The sequence below is a fragment of the Bison bison genome, unplaced genomic scaffold (assembly GCF_000754665.1).
Source record: "Bison bison bison isolate TAMUID 2011002044 unplaced genomic scaffold, Bison_UMD1.0 scf7180017864044, whole genome shotgun sequence".
NCBI classification, from domain to species: domain Eukaryota; kingdom Metazoa; phylum Chordata; class Mammalia; order Artiodactyla; family Bovidae; genus Bison; species Bison bison.
In genome coordinates this window covers 1,600,162-1,620,648 of record NW_011494616.1, presented here as the reverse complement: position 1 = coordinate 1,620,648, position 20,487 = coordinate 1,600,162, and the positions used below count along the sequence as shown (strand labels likewise).

Below are 20,487 nucleotides of genomic sequence, written 5' to 3'. Positions count from 1 at the left end.
TCACTTCAAAATAAATTTTAATTGGAGAATATTTTCTCAATAATTAAGTTTGTTTGCAGCCATGGTAAACAATAACAGAAGTGGCTTCTTTGTTCTTTTCCTAAATTTTTCTTTTTATATCCCTTCCGGTTTTCGTGTACACACATGGTGGATGCATGTTGATGCATGGCAAAACCAATGCAATATTGTAAAGTAAATAATAATAATAATAAAAAATTTTTTTAAAAAGTTATTGAGGCCCTAAAAATAAATAAATAAATTTCTTCTTGCATTCGATTATGAGCAAACTTGCATTTTGAAACATGTAATTTTTGAAAACATTATAGTTTTGTATTACTCAGTTTAAATTCACTTTGATACCATGACTCCCAATCATTCAGTAATTATAGCACAATTCTAAAATAATTGGAGGTACAAAGATGAATGAGTGAATCTTCTGTGAATTCTGCTTTAGAGGTGTCCCCAGTGTAGTGTGAGAAGTAGACAGAACACTTTCATGATGATAAGAAGTGAGTACTCAGGAAGAAGTAGGAATGATGGCCTGTAATGTTGAAGAAACAGCTGCAGGCTCTGCGTGAGTGAGGGACAGTTGGCAGGGGATGGAGAAGATAGCTGATTCAAAAAGATGCATGTGAGCTTACTAGCGAAAAAGGATGGGAGATAGGGCTGACAAGCAGAACATCAAGTGCCGATGAGTAGAAGATGGGAAGTATTGGCTAGAAAGGAAAAATGCCTTGTACCTGGAATAGTGGGTATGGGGGATGAGAGACGGAACTGGAGAAGTGGAATTATCATTTATACATAAGATTTATAATCCTCTTTTTTCCATTTTAATCATTTCTGCCTGCTTCTAATATCTTACCTTACATCACCCCTCACTCCAAACATTTCTCAGACATTGAAACAGACTCACTGATGGTTAATTTTCCTACTTCATTTTCTTCTTTCCTAAGAACTCCTTTCAAATGTCTTGGTCATTTCCAAATATGAAGATTAATTTGAGTTACTGTGTTCAAAAGATTTTCTTAAAACATCTTAACTTCGATTAAACTTGATGTTTAGCCAATTTACCAATTAAAAGGAAACTTTTTATATAGTTCCACATGTTAAACCAAGTTGATCAATTCGGTTTGCTTGGTTAATTTAACTAGTCCAGAGGGAAGTAATAAAGAAAATTTTGTGATGTGTCTCTTCATGCAACTAGTTGACTTTAGTCCTATTCCAGGTCTATGTCACTGTGTTGACTTCATCCTATAATCACAAAGGAACATCACCTTGAATTTTCTTTGAAAATTTCTCCTTTGAGGTATTTTAATTATCAGCCATTTCCCATTTCTGGAAAGTTTGGTAAATTTTCAGAGCATTCAGAATCCAGATGTTACTTCTTTGAGGAAATGATCCTTTTATTTCAGAATTCTGTGATCTGTGAAATGGGTATTCAGTTACTTAAAATAATTCAAGATATTAGATTTATGTCCAGAATGTTTGCCTAAAGAGTTCAAAGCTAAGTTTTGTTTGTTCACATTTAGCAACAATGAAAAAAAAAAAACAACTTTGAATGGACTGCTTTATTAAAATAATGGAAGAACTTGGTAGAGGAAGAACTCCCAGTGAAGAGGTTAAATAGTATAAATAGCTCTGCTGAGAGTGCAACAAAGTTCTCTATTGTGCTGTTGCCACAGCAGCACCAATAATTCAAAACAAGGAAATGGAGTCTCATGTTTAATATAATACAGACTTTTCCCTAGAACCTCTGTGGTCTAGGGTTTTTCAGGGATTGGAATGTTTATCTACATATGTCTAAATTTAGATGTGCCTTTAATGTAACATGGTAAAAGAGAAGTATTTGCATTCTGTATGATGCAGTTATTTCTTTAGCATTTTTTTAAAAATTAACTTTGAAACATCAGAAATTTTCCTTGCTGAAATAATGCCCTAGGACATTGTGAATATGTGCTTATATAGAGAGACATAATCTTTTGTACATTTCGCATGCTGTTTTAAAAGGTTACTTTGAAAGGCATGAAAGAGGTGTTTGGTAATTCAAGAAAGAATAATGATTTTTTTTTTCCTATTGAAATTTAACCACCATAACAAGAACTGCCTCTGCTATGGAAGCGGCTATCCTGTTCTGGAACTGAGAAACATGGATGTGGAAGTTTGGGAGTTTTAAAGTAAACTTTGTCATTTTAGAAATAAATTTGAAAAATTTTGAACTCCAATCTCAAGCACGTATCAAACTCAATTCACCATTCATTAAAGTGAAACTAAATTGCAAAAAAAAAAAGGAAATCGTTAATGTAAAAACAGCATATTTTTTCCTAAAGGTATTTGATCCAACGTCGTCTAGATAAAGGAGCCCCCCAAAGTGGGGCTAGTGGTAAAGAACCGTCCTGCCAGTCCAGGAGATTTAAGAGACATGGGTTTGATCCCTGGGTAGGGGCGATCCCTTGGAGGAGGCATGACAAGCCATCCAGTATTCTTGTCTGGAGAATTGCATGGACAGAGAGAGGAGCCTGGTAGACCACTAGTCCATGGCTCGCAAATCAGACACAACTGAAGCAACTTAGCACACACAGTCTATATATACTTTCTTTGGAGTTTAAAATTGTGCTCTCCTTTGTTAGTTGTTTTGTCTTGCTCTCTTCCTGCCTGGATTTCACACCACCAATTTTACCCATGTTCTTACTAAAAAGTAAGTGTATAGGCAATCCTGATTGTTATAATTATAAAAGAAATGATTAGGAAAATTTTCATGCTCTGATCTTTTCTACCCAGTGACTTCATGATGAAGTTGATGCCAAATGTATTTCCAATATGTGTGTATGTTTGCATTTTACCCGTTTAATAAGGACAGTTGTTGCCTAGAAACTAGTTTTCTCAAAGGCTTAATTCATGTGCTATGTGTAAATTGGCCAAATATTATTTCTTGCATGAAAATTTTATTAAGGAATTATGACTTCCATTTTTCACTTATCTCCTCTGTTTAGTGTTGAAAGGGGAATTCTGAGTGTTGAAAGGGGAATTCTCAGAGGTTTAGGAGAATAATTGTGAATCACCCTTAAAAATATTTGAAAGATTAGAAGGGAAATAAAAATAAAATGAAAATGTTTTCATCCATTCAGCAAATATTTGTTAAGGAACTATCTCTATCAGATATGTTTCTAGGACCTGAAGATTAAAGTATTAAAAAAGACAGGTGAGCCTCATGAAACTTGCTTATAATAAATATTTAAAGAGGGGATTCAGATAATAAAATAACCTATTGAGATTTTCTAATATCATTAAGACCATTTCTGTTCATTCATTCATTTATGCAGTAATTGCTCATAAGCACATCAAAAATTTTATGTATCTTAGTCTCCCTTTGTTCATCCAATTTTATCTTTTCCAGTTTCTGAAAAGGAATAACATTTTAAAAATTAAGTGGACTTCACATGACATTTGACAACAGTGTCAGCATTATCCATTTCAGGGCTTTGTTTTATCCTGCTGTTCCCATCTGGGATCTTCTTGATCTTTTACTTTCGGGAAGATATACCTGAGGAAGACCAAATATGAACTTCTAGATGGAATAGAGCTTTGTCTGTGAGTCTGAAACAGGATCAGGCAATAATATGTGTTTCTTGAAGGATAATAAACTTTTCTGATGGTGGCTGTGTTTTCTGTTATTAGTAAGTATCATAACTATTCATTGACATCTATTAATAGATTTTTCTTACGATGAGGAAGATATTTCATGGGCTTTGTAACCATACTTCTTGTTCAGAATTACTCTTTGTGGAGCATGCTTTTATTGGTACTCTATTTGAGAGAGAGGCTGACAAAGACTTCCATGACTTCCAGTTTCATGTGAAGAAAATTGAGAATCTGGTGAAGGACTTCAGGAAACTCTTACTTAATTGACTTTCTTTTCAAGAAAAATGTATTTCAAAGGATAATTTGACTCCAAAGCTTCAGTGGAGATGAGAAATTCTTCTGGCTGAACTGTATAGCTAATGTTCAGTTAGCTTCTTCTATTGAACTATATTGTAAACACCTTCCTTTGTAACCATCACCTTGTACAAAAGTCTATATTTTTAGCCTTAAACAGAGCTCAAGCACTGTATTTAGACATCTGACTTGAAGACTAAAATTTGCTCAGTGAGCAGAACAAATGTTCAGAAAATAACATTTCAAGGTTAGAGTTAGTGTCCTGAATAAAATTCTTTTTCTTCTTTTTCTCCCTATTGAATATAACATAAATAATGTACCCTGACTGGCTTTCAAGATTAAAAATCAGAGAATAACAGTGAACTTGGAGAGGGAAGAAGGAGTAATTAAAAATCGAAGGGACTTCTGTTGAATAGTTATTTGCCTGAATCTCACTCAGTACATGTTTTATTGCTGATTCAATGGGATTGTGGATCCTGAAAGGATTTTAAAAACTGTATAGTAAGGCTCTAGAAGAAGGGCCAAATGAGCCTAGAGTCACCTTAAAAAATATTGAAAGAACATACACATACAATGAAAAGACATTGTAACATCCCTCTCAGAATGGGTAGGAGAAAACTATTTAAATATTGTTTTTGTCTAGTTATAGTAATTGCAGGTTTCCATTTTGGCCATTTACAATGTACTAGCCCATGTATGTGGAGAAGGCAATGGCACCCCACTCCAGTACTCTTGCCTGGAAAATCCATGGATGGAGGAGCCTGGTAGGCTGTAGTCCATGGGGTCGCTAAGAGTCGGACACTACTGAGCGACTTCATTTTCACTTTTCACTTTCATGCATTGGAGAAGGAAATGGCAACCCACTCCAGTGTTCTTGCCTGGAGAATCCCAGGGACGGGGAAGCCTGGTGGGCTGCTGTCTATGGGGTCACACAGAGTCGGACATGACTGAAGTGACTTAGGAGGAGAAGGAGGAGTCCATGTATGAAGGCTGTTTATATAATTGACCTTACTGAATATTCACAGAAATTCTATGAAATAGGCATGATAAGCCCACTTTTTGTAAATGAGGAAATAAAGGCAGAGTGTTTAATAACATTTCTGAGACAGTAGCTAGTGACTCATGGTATGTTATGGATATTTCTCAGGAAAATCCTGAAATGGTGGCTAAGGCTCTCTAATATTGAGAAATGAAAATATTTCACGCTTGCGGCTAGTGCACTGGGACGACCCAGAGGGATGGTATGGGGAGGGAGGAGGGAGGAGGGTTCAGGATGGGGAACACATGTATACCTGTGGTGGATTCATTTTGATATTTGGCAAAACTAATACAATTATGTAAAGTTTAAAAATAAAATAAAATAAAAGAAAAGAAAATATTTCACTTCTTAGAGGAATAGATGAGAGTGATACATCATGATTATTCATCTTAAACAAGACATTTCAAGGTCCCAGGACCATGGAGGGAAAGCAATTATCATTTGGTGAAAACTTCTTGAACAGTTCAATTCACTTGATTGTATGTTAGTTTATGAGGAACTTACCCCTTTATATCCCACAAGGCACAAGGGTTTGTAACTGCATTGCAGAGTGAGTGTATAACTAAATGGACTGTGCATTCCCTCTTCTTTGTTGCCTGGTTGAAGGCATGTCTTCACTAGCCCAGTCTCCTCGTGAATAGCATTAGCAGTGTTTGATTAATAAAATTTTCTCACTCTTGGAATTAAAGTTGAAAGAATTGGAAATTCTGGATAATTTTTAGGCACTACTTTTCAAAAGGAATAAGAGCATGTGAAAACCTGTGACCTTTTTCTGATCCTTGGTATACTAACACTCAAAATACACTTCAAAATGTATAGGGGGACGTTTCATAGTAGAGCTTAGTAATAATATAAGGAAAGAGAGAGTAAATCAAAGGTGAGTAAGATTTATTTTTAAAGTTGGTTAAACACCAAGTTTATGTAGCAGAAGTTTTAACAACTGACCATAATTTGGTGAACTGATTATCATTCCTCTTTGCAGAATGCGTTGTCAGTACACATGGCCCAAATGGTATCTTAATTCTTTATTTACAGTTCCAAAGGATATCGCTGAATTTTTGTGTTAAGTATGTTGTGTTGCTCTAAAACAGAGATTTTTAAGTTCTAAGATATCATTCCATTTAGTCACTGAGTCATTGACTTTTCCAGAACTTTTGGAGTTTATTATCATTATTTATTGATGGGAACCTTCAGCCTTAGGAATTAAATGATTTGTTCAAAGGGAAACAGTAGTGAATGTCAGGATCAACCAATTTAATACTTTAAATTTTGGAAAAATATTAAAAACAAATAAAAACAAACCTCCTCTCAGTTCCTGTGTTTGTGAAGTATTCTGCCTACCCCTTCACAGCATGGGGCAAAATAAAGAGGTAGAAAAACCATTACCGAGGAGTTAGACAGATAGCTGTTCAAACCCTGCCTCGTGTCACTAAGTATACAGTTTGGCCAGTTTACCCAAACTTCATTTTTGTAGTGCTACTATGATCCTTATGTACATAAACAGAAAGAAGTCTGGGAAGTCACCACTTAGCAATGGCTTTTCAGTATAAGATTATGATACAGTACTTACTTTTGTCCTCATATATTTTTTATTATTTCATTTTGTGATAAAATACATTTATAAAATAATTAAAACTTTTCCCCTTTAAAATCAATGAAAATAATTATGAGTTTTATTTAGTATTTACAAAAATATGCAAGATGTCAGTTTAAACACACACACTTATATGTATATAGTACTCCTGTTTCTTATGTTTAGATCTGTGTCCTAACTTGGTTTGGAGAAGATGTCCTCAGTTACATATTCAATTGTATGCTTTTTCCTATTCTTTGTTAGCTCTTATGTAATCTTTGAGAAAAGTTAATTTCCTATTTTTAATCTCCTTAAATTCATGATCCTCAAAGATTTTGTTTTTTGTCAGTAATTTTAAGACTACCACAGGTATACTATCTGAATTCCAAAAGAAACCTCTCCATATAGTGCTGGACATTGGTTTTATAGTCAGAATTATCTGTAGTCGGTTCTGGTCCTCCATTTATCAAATATGAGGACTTAGTCTATTTACCTAGTCTTTGGATAAATTAGTCTCTTCATCTGTAAAATAAATGTAAGAATACTGAACCCTCAGGATGGTTGTGATAATTAAATGAGTTAAAAAAAAAAAAAAAACTTTCAAGTATCTGGTATTATGAAGACCAAATAAAAATAAATTGTTTTCTCTTTCACTTGATTTAAATCTAGTACTCAGTATGGCTGTTGTCTCAGGTAAAATTTTGCCTATTAATTATACAATAAATTGGATGTGAATTTTAGCAGTCTACTTTTAAGAGTAAATGGATCGCCTATGAAGTAACTAAAAAGATGAGTAGCTGACAATCTTTTCTTTGTTAACATGGGGCTGATTTCAGCCTAAATATCCTGGGTTGCTAGACGGGCTTCACTTTGTCAAGGAATAAAATAAAAATCCACAAAGCTAAAGTAACAACAAGATAAAATTGGTTCAAAATATCAATTAAAAGACACCGTGATACATAAGATTCTAGCACTCATTAAAAGTACAAATATTTTTGCAAATATTTTTGAATAATCAAATTTTATTTTTGCCCTGTGTTCAAAGTAGAAAACTTGCTTTTAAAAGAGATAAAAAGAATATAAAATTTATCTATAACCATACCATTCAGAAATAATCCCTTTTCATGTTTTGGACATTTTAAAAAATTCTGTTTTCTATCAAATGTGTGTGATACATTTTGCATGTGAAGTGTGAAGGTGTGAGTGGAGTGTGTATTTGTGTTCCAAGATTATGGGATAATAATACATACATATTTTTGTGTCTTTTCTCCGTGCTCAACATTGTGTTATGAATGTTTTTAGTGTCATTAAGTATTTTTAATGTCATGACTTACAGAAGTTATATTATAATCTATCCTATAATTATATCATAATTTCCTTGATTATTCCCCTTATATTCAGGATATAGATGGTTTAAAGTTGTTCAGATTTTAAAGTAGCAGTGGGATAGACATTTACTTACAGAAATCAAAATCTACATCTTTGATTATCTTTTCTTTAGAAAAGATTCCTAGAAATAGAGTCATTCTCAAAAAGTATGAACTTTTAAAAAAGATTCTTGATATACTGTGATTTTTTTTTTCCCAGAAAAGGTGTACCAATTTATACTCCTGTCAGTAATATACGAGAGACCTTCTCAATTGTCTTGTATTAGCATGAGTTGATAGGTAAAAATGTTACTCCTTAACAATTTGCATTTATTTAATTACTAGTGAAGTTGAATACTATATGTTAATTTATTGAGGAAGACACACAGATGCACAAACAAACCTCAGGATGGTGTCCCTTTCTCTTCAGCAAGTATTATATATGTTGTATTCATATGGCAATTGTAAAAATTCTTTGGATATATGTTAATAAGCAAGATCTTGGCCAAAAATAATCACTTTAGCAGCAAGTTTAATCAAATGCTTAAAGCATTTTAAAGATACTACTTTTGGGATACTTTCCTCAGAAAGATATGTTGGGTGATACTCAGCTTATGAAATAGTCTTTCATGTCTCCTTTTATGCTGGGCAGTTGGTAATTTTGTTTTGTTTACCTTGGATTCCCCAATAATGTCGAACTAGCAGCTTTCAAACCTGCAAACATCTGCTTTTGTCATCAAAATTGAAAGATACAAGTGAAAGAAAAGATTTATTTCATAAACTCTATAGTCTTTGGATTCTGCACAATGGAAATGAATAAACTTAAAACATACTTAAGGACTGAAGCATCAATAAACCTAGAACTCAAGACTGGAGAAAGAATGAATTTCTTTTCAAAGTAAGCAGCAGCAGGACTGTACTCCCTAACAAAAAATAAGGTAACATCTGCAAAATATATTATCAGTTCCACACCTTTTACTATGATTCTAACAATTACTTAATACATAGTCACCGATGCATTTCATAATTTGCAAAAATTCAGTAGTAACTGCAGAATTTTTAGTGTGTATAGAGTGCACTTTAAATGGTATGATTATTAGGTATGATTTTTAAAATGACGTTAACATGTTTTTCCAGGATGTCATGCTTGATGCCTAGGAGGATCAGCTTTGAAATATTTCTAATTAAATATTTCTAATTTGGGGAAGGGGATAAGTTTTTAAAGAAGTAAAATGTGATCTAAAAATCCAGTAGACTGAAAGATTAGACTGGCTTATAAAAGAGATTTCATAAAGTGTTTCTTAAGCCTTAGAGGAAATTAATAAAATAATTTTATTGAAATCAAACATGACTCAGCTTCTAATATTAATTTTGTAAATAGGAAAATGTAGTTAAATTGGTAGAGACCTTCTTTTTAAAGGTTACATTTATTATTATTTAGCTCATCAGTTCAGTTCATTTCAGTTGCTCAGTTGTGTCTGACTCTTTGCTGCCCCATGGACTGCAACACGCCAGGCCTCCCTGTTATCACCAGCTCCTGGAGCTTGCTCAAACGCATGTCCATTTAGGGAAATTTATTTTTTTATTTCTTATAGGGAAATTTATTTTTTACCTCTTTTCAAGCCCTGGATTGGCACACAGTTATTTCAGTGCTTTCTGTGTTATGCATTCAGTCTTAAATCCTGCCTATGTGAGCTCTGGCTACCTAATAAAGGAGATAAAGTAACGACTTATATATCTGAGACACACGGTAATGAATCTTATTATTTGGGTACATCCCTCTTCTGATTTGCAGACAGCTTAATTTTTACATCTGATCTTTAGCCAATGCTCAAGACAGAGCAGAACTGAGTATTTGAGAGATTCGTCATTTGTCAATCTATTTCATCTCTGGTCTTCTCTGAATATCTTCAGAGAGTTTTTCATAGTAACTTTCCTTTGATTTTTTTAAAAAAACTAAATATTTCCTACTATAAAACCTTATGTTCATTTTGGAAAAATTAGAAAATGGTAAATAGAAAATAAAAACCCATATCCATGGAAATGTGAAGTCAGATAGGCCTTAGGAAGCATCACTACAAACAAAGCTAGTGGAGGTGATGGAATTCCAGTTGAGCTATTTCAAATTCTAAAAGATGATGCTGTGAAAGTGCTGCACTCTATGTGTCAGCAAATTTGGAAAACTCAGCAGTGGCCACAGGACTGGAAAAGATCAGTTGTCATTCCAATCCCAAAGAAATGCCAAAGTAATGCCAAAGAATGCTCAACTACCACACAATTGCACTCATCTCACACGCTAGTAAAGTAATGCTCAAAATTCTCCAAGCCAGGCTTCAGCAATATGTGAACCATGAACTTCCAGATATTCAAGCTGGTTTTAGAAAAGGCAGAGGAACCAGATCAAATTGCCAACATCTGCTGGATCATTGAAAAAGCAAGAGAATTCCAGAAAAACATCTATTTCTGCTTTATTGACTATGCCAAAGCCTTTGACTGTGTGGATCACAGCAAACTGTGGAAAATTCTTCAAGAGATGGGAATACCAGACCACCTGACCTGCCTCTTGAGAAACCTGTATGCAGGTCAGGAAGCAACAGTTAGAAATGGACACGTAACAACAGACTGGTTACAAATAGGAAAAGGAGTACGTCAAGGCTGTATATTGTCACCCTGCTTATTTAACTTACATGCAGAGTACATCATGAGAAACGCTGGGCTGGATGCAGCACAAGCTGGAATCAAGATTGCCAGGAGAAATATCAATAACCTCAGATTTGTAGATGACACCACCCTTACCGCAGAAAGTGAAGAGGAACTAAAGAGCCTCTTGATGAAAGTGAAAGAAGAGAGTGAAAAAGTTAGCTGAAAACTCAACATTCAGAAAACAAAGATCATGGCATCTGGTCCCATCACTTCATGGGAAATAGATGGGGAAACAGTGGAAACAGTGGCTGACTTTATTTTTCTGGACTCCAAAATCACTGTGGATAGTGATTGCAGCCATGAAATTCAAAGACGCTTACTCCTTGGAAGGAAATTATGACCAACCTAGAAAGCATGTTAAAAAGCAGAGACGTTACTTTGCCAACAAAGTCTGTCTAGTCAAGGTTATAATTTTTCCAGTAGTCATGTATGGATGTGAGAGTTGGGCTATAAAGAAAGCTGAGTGCAGAAGAATTGGTGCTTTTGAACTGTCGTGTTGGAGAAGACTCTTGAGAGTCCCTTGGACTGCAAGGAGATCCAACCAATCCATTCTAAAGGAGATCAGTCCTGGGTGTTCATTGGAGGGACTGATGTTCAAGCTGAAGCTGAAGCTCCAATACTTTGGCCACCTGATGTGGAGAGCTGACTCATTTGAAAAGACCCTGATGCTAGGAAAGATTGAGGATAGGAGGAGAAGGGGACAACAGAGAACGAGATGGTTTTATGGCATCACCGACACAATGGACATGGATTTGGGTGGACTCTGGGCGTTGGTGATGGACAGGGAGGCCTGGCTTACTGCAGTTCATGGGGTCACAAAGAGTTGGACACGACTGAGCGACTGACCTGAACTGAACTGATCCATGGAAAATTCCTGTTAACACATTGGCAGCTACTCCAGAGTCTATTCTATATCATTCATCTATAATTGTGTTTTACAAGGTGAGATCAAAGTCTTGTCACCTGCACATTATATTGAATATCGTATCTTTGATATATCATATTTTGTAAATGTCATTACAGTATTTTTTATTGAGCAACTAATACCTAGGGCAGAGATCAAGTCAGCCTGCACACAAATTTTATGTAATCTGAAAGGGTTTTGCCAGTATTTGATAAAGAAGATTTACATAAAAATCTGGTTATTTATTTTATCTTGAAAGATGGGAAGCCCTGCAGTGTGAAAGTCTGCTTGCCCACAGTTAGTGGGAACCAGTGATGGCTCTGATGATTCTCAGGTGACAGTGTTTTTATATGTTGCAATCTTTTGAAGTTGGATCAACATATAAAAGTAAGAATGGCATTGAAACATGTATAATATCATGTATGAAACGAGTCGCCAGTCCAGGTTCAATGCACGATACTGGATGCTTGGGGCTGGTGCACTGGGACGGCCCTGAGGGATGGTATGGGGAGGGAGGAGGGAGGAGGGTTCAGGATGGGGAACACATGTATACCTGTGGCGGATTCATTTCGATATTTGGCAAAACTAATACAATATTGTAAATTTTAAAAATAAAATAAAATTTAAAAAAAGACTACAGTAACAAAATAGTGTGATACTGGCATAAAAACAGACATACAGACTAATGGAATAGAATAGAGAGCCAAGAAAACAAATCCTTATGTCAATTGATCTCTGGCTAATGTGCCAAGATCATTAAATGGGAAAAAGAATGTCTCCTCAACAAATGATGCTGGGGAAAAAAAAAAAAAGTCCTACATTTTCTGCTCACTTACTGCAAATATTTCGCCTGGAAAACTGTTTATAGCTTCCTCAGAGGACTTTTTATTTTCCCTCATCCATAGGCATATATCTACTGCTTTATCCTATGTTTTAACTGCTAAACTCTAGAGGAAGAGAATCACCCAGGCCAGGGCCCCACACTGTGAAAGTATCTATATCCAGTAAACTGGCTCCATTCCAGGATAGAATAATTTATCAACAGATGAAACACCAGCTACTTCCCACTTGTCCTCTGATTGCATTAAAATCACTCCCTTTCCCGCCCGCCTGATGGAGTTTGCATAGATGTGCAGCTGACACACATTCTATCTCCACCTCCTGCTCTGCATTTTGTTGAATCGCTGGTTTTAGTAGTCTGTTAGGCTTCTTATTAATACTAATAAAATGTTCATTCATTAACTTTCTCATGCCTATGAACTAGATAGAATGAGATACCTTCACTGTCTTTCCCCTTGAATTATGCAGTTTTTATAAAGTCATGCTGTAGCAAGGAAGTAAGCTAGAAAACTGATTTTGTGTCTGTAGCATCAGGTACTATTTAACCAGTGGGAGGGACTGATAAAATTAGCAAGTTGACTAACCACTTCCCTTCCTTGTGGCTCTTTGATATTATAACCGATACAGAAAAGTTCAGAAGAACTGGGCTAGTTTTTGAAACCACAGTACATTTTGGCAAAGAGGGAATGCACAACCGAACGGGTAAGTTTCTTTCCTTTAATCCTGTACGACTGTGAAAAGGATATTGGGGCAGACATTTTAAAGTTTGATCATGCAGATAGTCTTTAGTAATTTGTGGACTGTGGAAAGATAAACTTCTTACAAGGAGGGAAGCAAAAGCTTTTCCCATCAGCAACTGTAGCTCTAACAACAGCAAACATCTGAGTGAGCAACTGATTCAATTCTGGGGATGTTTTTATTGTTCTTGACAGACAAAACTAAAATATACTGAGGGGAGGATTCTTGTATTCATAAAAATCTTGACGAATAAGTTCCTGCACTCTTAGTTCTTGAAATCCTGACTTTAAAACTGTCAGCAGAAGCATTGACTTACTGAACTCAAATGTCCTTCTGGATCCTGAAACAGCTTAAGTTCTTAGGTTATCTTCTCTGTGATTGAACTGTTTATTGCTTTTAACTTTTAGTATGGCGAATCTCAAACACAAACAAAAGTAGAGTGAACAGTGCATAGATTCCCCGGGCAGCTCTCATATAGCTTTTAGAGTTATGAAGTCAGAACCCACGGAGTTCCATCCATACCTCTGTGTCACTTTAGTCTGGTTGAATTGCAGTATTTGAAATGTGCCTATTGTGAATGTTAAATGAAAGGGGCCGAGAATCTCCTAAAGGCTGATACCAGCTGAGTAATGTAATTTTTAGAGAAATATTATTGTAGAAATTCAGTTATGAATCAGAGAAAGCAAACCAATTTCCCAGTGGCTGCTTTACCAGTGGAAGTGGGAGTAGAGGATAATAGTTCAGATCATTGACTATGGAGCCAGGCTAGGGTCAAATTTTGATTCCATTGCAATTCAGTGTACTCGTGGAAGTTTCACAGCGTTTCTATGCCTCAGTTCCCTCACTTGACAAATGAAGATAATTGGATAATAGTAGTACTGATTTTTCCAGGTTAGGAGACAATGAGGCAATGCCTATTAAGCTTTGCAAATTGCTGAGAGCAGAGAGTACTTGATGTAGGTTAGTAGCTGTACCCCACAACTAGTTGCTTAAAAGCTCCAAGAGTTGGTGATGGACAGGGAAGCCTGGCATGCTGCAGTCCATGGGGTGGCAAAGGGTCGGACACAGCTGAGCGACTAAACTGACTGAACTGAGTAGGAATGAGATTCATTCAAATAAGAAGCAAACATGTTTGAATATACTTGGTTGTCTTCTGACTATTGTTTTTCTCCTGGTTATTTTGTGATGTGAGTCTAAGAAAAAGTCTCCACTAAGATCTCTTTCTTGCTCCTGGGTCCAGAAAAACCTTCAACACCAACTCATGAGTTAGTTGTCTCTGAAATGAGTGTCAGAACTGGTCTTGTCCATCCTCTCACTTTGTAGATGTGGGAGTAGAAATTTGTCTAAGCTCACAGAGCAAGGAGTTGTCCATCTGAGGGAAGAGTCATAGGCTCCTCTACTCCCTGCAAGGGGGTGTGTTGTAGTTGGGTTTAGGCAGCCCTGCTGGGCCTGGGAGGCCACCTCACATCCAGGCTCTTGTTTTTTCCTCTCAGTGACAGAGCTCTCCAGGCTTACCTCTGCCTTCTAGGGCCACAGGTTGTCCTGATAATTTTTCATTAGTAATGAGGATGGAAAAAGTCTAATGGCGACAAATGGGGTGGTGAGGACCTTCCCTACTCTCTTACTTCACACAGATACTGATGGCTGCTATTTACTGAGCATTTACTATGTACTTGATAATGCGCTGGGTGGTATTTTCAAAGATAACATATATAATAGAGATAAGGGACATGAGGCACAGAGGGATTAAGAAATTTACTTTGATTACCCAGGGAATAGGCGACAATCAGGATTTTGTTCAGTTCTGTCTGACTTAATCAAGTCTTAGAGCATTTGTCCATAAGGAATCAGTTTGTTTATACACGTGCAGTCAAAACGCATCCACAGTTTGGATTGTAGCTTTCCTGAAAGTGAAAGTCATCAATAATCCTTTAAAACAAGTTGAATGGAAAAGCTTTTGTGTAGCAAGTTTTCTTTTTCCAACAGTGAATTTTCATAATGCTCAATCGTAAGCTGGAAATTTGTCAGGAATCTTGACAAATACAGAGGCTAGTGGGGGTTGGGGCTGGGGGTGGAGTTACCACCATAATGAAGTAAATATTGAACTGAGAAGGTAAAAAAAGAAATGATCTTTTAGTAAATTAACCATGCCTCAGTGGTGGATTTTGTTTTTAAGGCCATTTGTCTCTCTTGAGTTTTTGTAAACGATGGGTGAAATTCATCTAAGTCAATTTTTGAGAACATGCAGTGCTGTTGTAAAACAAATGATAAACACTGATGCGCTACAGAAATAGAAGTTGGCCGAATCTTCTGGGAGGTGCTGTAGAGAACTGGGACATGCACAGTCAGACATTTTAGAAACCTGGAATTAACTTTCAGTGCTTTTTCTTTTAGATTACTGGTACAACTGTAAAAATAGAACCAAACGTGTGAATGAAGGGAGAGGTTAATTTCACAACTTGAGAGAATATTTTTTCCCTTCAGTGGAGTAATAGTGTTTAAACAAAATTTCCTTCACTGAAAGGGACGCTGTCTGGAATTTCAAACTAAAAAGGAAAACATCAGATATAGAATGATCGACTTATCAGGCAATTGGATACATTCAGCAGTCTTTCATCTTTACTTTTATCTTTCCTTCATTGACTACAGTACTTTTGTCATCTTGATAGAATTAGCCAATAATTGCTTTAGAAGCATTGGAAGAGATTTGAAATCTTGCCATCTTTTTGCAGAGAAGTGAGAGGATAAATGGAGTTGAGGCTGCCAGTGGTGGAGGGAGTGAAGTGGGAAGCATCATTGTTATAAAGCATCCTTGGATTCTTAAGCCTTTGAGAAAGCAAAAATGCAATTTAGTAATGGTGATTGCAAATCATTCTTTCCATTAACTGTTTGTGTATGTTTTCCCTGTAATGTCTTTATTTTATCTTATAAGAACACAGGATTTACAGCTAGAAAAGTAGAATTCAGGGTTGGAAATTTTCATATCCATCTATGGTTAAAAACAGGTTCAGAATTGCCATTTAGCTTGATGCACTAATGTAATTTCTTTTTCTTTAAAAAAAAAAATTATTTTGCATTGGGGTATAGCCTGATTAACAAGCAGCATCGTGATAGTTTCAGGTGAACAGCGAAGGCACTCAACCATACATACACATGTATCCATTCTCCCTGAAACTGCCTTCCCATCCAGGCTGCCACATAACATTGAGCAGAGTTCCATGTGCTATATGGTAGGTCACTGTTGGTTACCCATTTTAAATATAGCAGTGTACATGTCCATCCCAAACTCCCTGACTGTCCCTTAGAAAGACATTCACAGACTTAGAGAATGCATTGACATAACTTCTGATGGGCTTAGTCACTGCCACCAGGTGACTGATTAGCAGTGCTTCCATGCACCCAGATTCTCCATGTCTATCCTAACATTTAACATTTGTCCTGTTTTTATGTCACCAATGTTTGGGGATTAAATGCTTTATTAAAAGTCTTAAGTAACTAAAGCGTTACTTTTCCTTGAAATTAGTTCTCTCCTTTTTGTTCTTTTAGTCATTTAGTCACAATTTTTTAGTGTCACTTGCCTTGAAGTTTCAGAAAACAATAATCACAACTCCTACCCTCAGAAGGTTTATAGACCAGTGGGTGAAACACAGTTGTAGGATGTGAGTGAAGCTATAGTTCATAAAATGTTTTCTGTCTTCCGTGGGCCAGCTACATCAGGGAAGGCAGTTTGTGTGTGTGGATAAGAGAGAAGAAAGTCATGGTTCGAATCCTGTTACTCTCTGATTTGGGGGTATCTTGCTGACTTTCCTAAACCTCGATTTCTTTACCTGCAAAATGATACAAGCTCATAGGAGTGGCCTATAAATCATTTGTTATAATACATGTTAAATATTTATATAACATGTTGTAATATAATTTGGAGGATCATGGGAAGCCTCTCTCAAAAAAAGGTTCACTTTAAGATGAGCCTGAATGACAGAAAGATCCTTTTCATCACAGGCGAGCTGCATTTGCCAGAGTGGTAAAGAGTGTAGCCTCTCTGAGAAAGAGATTTAAGGCCAGTATGGTTGAAATATGTAAAAAAGGGAAAGTTGCTTGTAAGTGTAAGCAGAAGAGTCCAGAACGTGCAGGGCCCAGTAGGTCATGGTAGGGAGACTGCATATTATTCTAAGTGCAATTAGAAGTGATTGAAAGTTTACATGGAAAGTAACATGATCTGAATACTATTTTTAAATTAGTTACAGAGTAGAGAACACATTCTCAAGAAACAAGATTAATACACATGAAAAGAAATTAGAAGACCATTAGAGTAGCCTAGTCCAGAAATGATGGTAGCCTGGAAGAAGTAGTGCCAGTGGACAGAGTTGAGAGATCCAGTATAATCAATAGGATTTGATAAAGGATTGGATGTGGGATGTGAAAGTAGGAGTGAGGAGAATAGCAATCATAATTCTGTGGCATGAGCAGCTGGATCAAGGGAACTGTCATGTATGAATGTGGGGCCGATTGGAAGAAGAGCAGTTTTGGACATCTCAATTGAAATGCTTTTGAAAGATTCGAGGCAGCATGTCAAGTAGGCAGTTGATGGCATGAAGATGGTATGTGATGCCATAGAAATAGATATGATCACCTAAGATGGTAAGAAGTGAGAAAAGCTGAGGGCTCAGAACTTAACCATGGGAAACTCCAAAATTTAAAAGACAGAGGAAAAATAGACAGTAAAGGAGATGAATACATAGTAGTTAGACAAAACAGAAAACCAGAGGCATAGAATATTCAGGAGGAATGAATTGTTACCCACATGAGTGAAAATTGTTCAGTTGTGTTAGAATCTTTGTGACCCCATGGACTGTAGCCTTCCAGGCTCCTCTGTCCGTGGAATTCTCCAGGCAAGAATACTAAAGTAGATAGCCATTCCCTTCTCTCTGGGTTGGGGATCTTCCCAACCCAGGGATTGAACCCAGGTCTCGCCCACTGCAGGCAGATTCTTTACTATCCAAGATACCAGGGAAGCCCCCATATCCAGTGCTAATTAAAAGCTAATAAATTATCAAAAAATATCATGGAATTTAGTAATGTGGAGCTGATTGATATACAATACATTGAATATTTAATTTCTTTAAGATGTAATTGCATTTTGACATGTTGGCTAATCAATTTTACTATTGACTAATTCAATAAGTACATAAGATTTAAGAGTCATGTTATTAAAAGTCATGTTATTCTCCTAAGTGGCAGTAAATAAATTTATTCTTAATTATATTTAACTATTTATGCCAGTCTGAATTTATCTCCCCTATAGTGTAAATTGCTTGAAGTCTGCACTTGATTCATATTTGTATTTTCAGTGTCAAGGCGGCTAGGTATTGTTGCTGAGGGCATCTCTCATGGGTGTCATTCACAGAGGTGGTTCTCAACTATGGACAATTTTATACTGAGGGAATATCTGGCAATGTCTGAGACATTTTTGAATGTTACATTTGGGGCAAAATATGCTACTAGCTTCTGGTGGGAAGAGGCCAAGGATGCTGCTAAATATCCTCCAACCTACAGGGCGCCTCACAAAACAAAGAATTATTTGGCCAAAAATGTCAATAGTGTAGAGGCTGAGAAACCTGACATATCGACTATGATGTAATAGTCAATGCCCACCCTGAGGGGTTGGCAATCATAGTTTTTAAGGTTTTTTTTGCAAACAAGTGGGGATCTCGTACTGTGTTTTTCATGGTATACCAATAAGTTGGTATAGTAAGTGATCTTTGAGTTTCATACTGATCCTGAGACTTCATAGAAAGAAATGAATCAATAAAAGTAAAGCACATTTGTATGAAGTGCCTCTGCAGAATTAATTTCTAACAGAATTTATCTATATGGTTAGAAGTAGAAGACAGTGCTCCACCCAATGGATGTTAAGACTTTTTACATCAGAGTCGGAACCTTTAAGTAGAGTTAGTTCCTATGTGAAAGTATATATTACGGAAGTTTTAATGTTAAAAAGTAATCTTGAAAGTTATTAGATATATTTTTTAAAAAACCTAAAAGGTCCCATCTCTTTCTTTAAAATGAAACATTTTGGCTTTCAGTATATTATAGTTCATATATCTAAAATTGTGTTGAAGTATGTATAAATATAATAAACTACTAGGTACACATAACCAATTTAGAAAATTGAATATGACCATTATCAATGAATCCTCCTCTGTGACTCCCCACCCCCTTTACCCACCTGAAAATAAACACAATTATGAAGTTTTGTTTATTGTTTCTCTACTTTGAATTAAAGTTTGATATATTTATGCACCTAAAAATATATGAAATTAGAGTTTTTTAAATGCTTGTGTCTATAAAATTAAACCATTATCTTACAGCAGACACAAAAATCAACTCAAAATGGATTAAAGACTTAAAGCATAATACCTAAAGCCACAAAGCCCCTAGGAAATAATATAGAGAGAAAGCTTTATATTATTAGCCTTTAGCAATGGTTTCTTGGATATGACACCAGAAGCACAGGCAACAAAAGCAAAAATAGACAAGTGGATCTACATCAAACTGAACAGCTTCTGCACAGCAAAGAAAACCGCCAACAGAGTAAAAAGACAACTTATGGAATGGGAGAAAATATTTGCAAGCTCTGATAAGGAGTTAATAGTCAACAAATATTTTTTTAATTTCAGGTATACACGTGCTCCCCATCCTGAACCCTCCTCCCTCCCATACCTGAAATTAAAAAAATTAAAAAAAAAAAGAAAGAAAAGAAATGTGACAAGAAATAAAAGTAAATTTGTAAAATGTAAAAAAAAAAAAAAAAAAAATTTCAAAAAAAAAAAAAAAATAGTCAACAAATATAAGGACCTCCTACAACTCAATAGCAAAAAACCAAGTGATCTGATTTTAAAGGACTTAGATATTTCTCCAAAGAAGAAATACAAAGGCTAGTGGGTATATGGAAAGATGCTCACTGTTGCTAATTACCAAGAAAACACAAATCAAAACAATGATACATCACCTCACAACTGTTAGATAGACGTTAAAAATGAAACAAAATAACAAGGGTTGATGGTGTTGTGGAGAGATTGGAATCCTTATGCACTATTGGTGGGAATGTAAAATGGTTCAGTTCAGTTCAGTAGCTCAGTTGTGTCCGACTCTTTGTGACCCCATGAATCGCAGCACGCCAGGCCTCCCTGTCCATCACCAACTCCAGGACTTCACCCAAATTCATGTCCATCAAGTCGGTGATGCCATCCAGCCATCTCATCCTCTGTCGTCCCCTTCTCCAACTGCCCCCAATCCCTCCCAGCATCAGAGTCTTTTCCAATGAGTCAGCTCTTCGCATGAGGTGGCCAAAGTACTGGAGTTTCAGCTTTAGCATCATTCCTTCCAGTGA

The 20,487-nt window shown here is 36.1% G+C and overlaps 1 protein-coding gene across 6 annotated transcripts in view; it reads left to right on the top strand.

Moving 5' to 3' along the window:
• HDAC9 (histone deacetylase 9) overlaps positions 1 to 20,487 on the top strand; it is a 1,025,726-nt gene that overhangs the window by 195,995 nt on the left and 809,244 nt on the right. Inside the window, exon 1 of one of the 6 annotated variants that reach the window (XM_010835592.1) lies at positions 12,203 to 13,061. The exons of the other annotated variants lie outside the window; for them this stretch is intronic. Within the exon in view, the coding sequence (XP_010833894.1) occupies positions 13,046 to 13,061 (16 nt within the window). The 5' untranslated portion in view covers positions 12,203 to 13,045. Of the gene's footprint in view, positions 1 to 12,202; positions 13,062 to 20,487 lie in introns of those variants that run through there. 6 annotated transcript variants of the gene reach the window in all.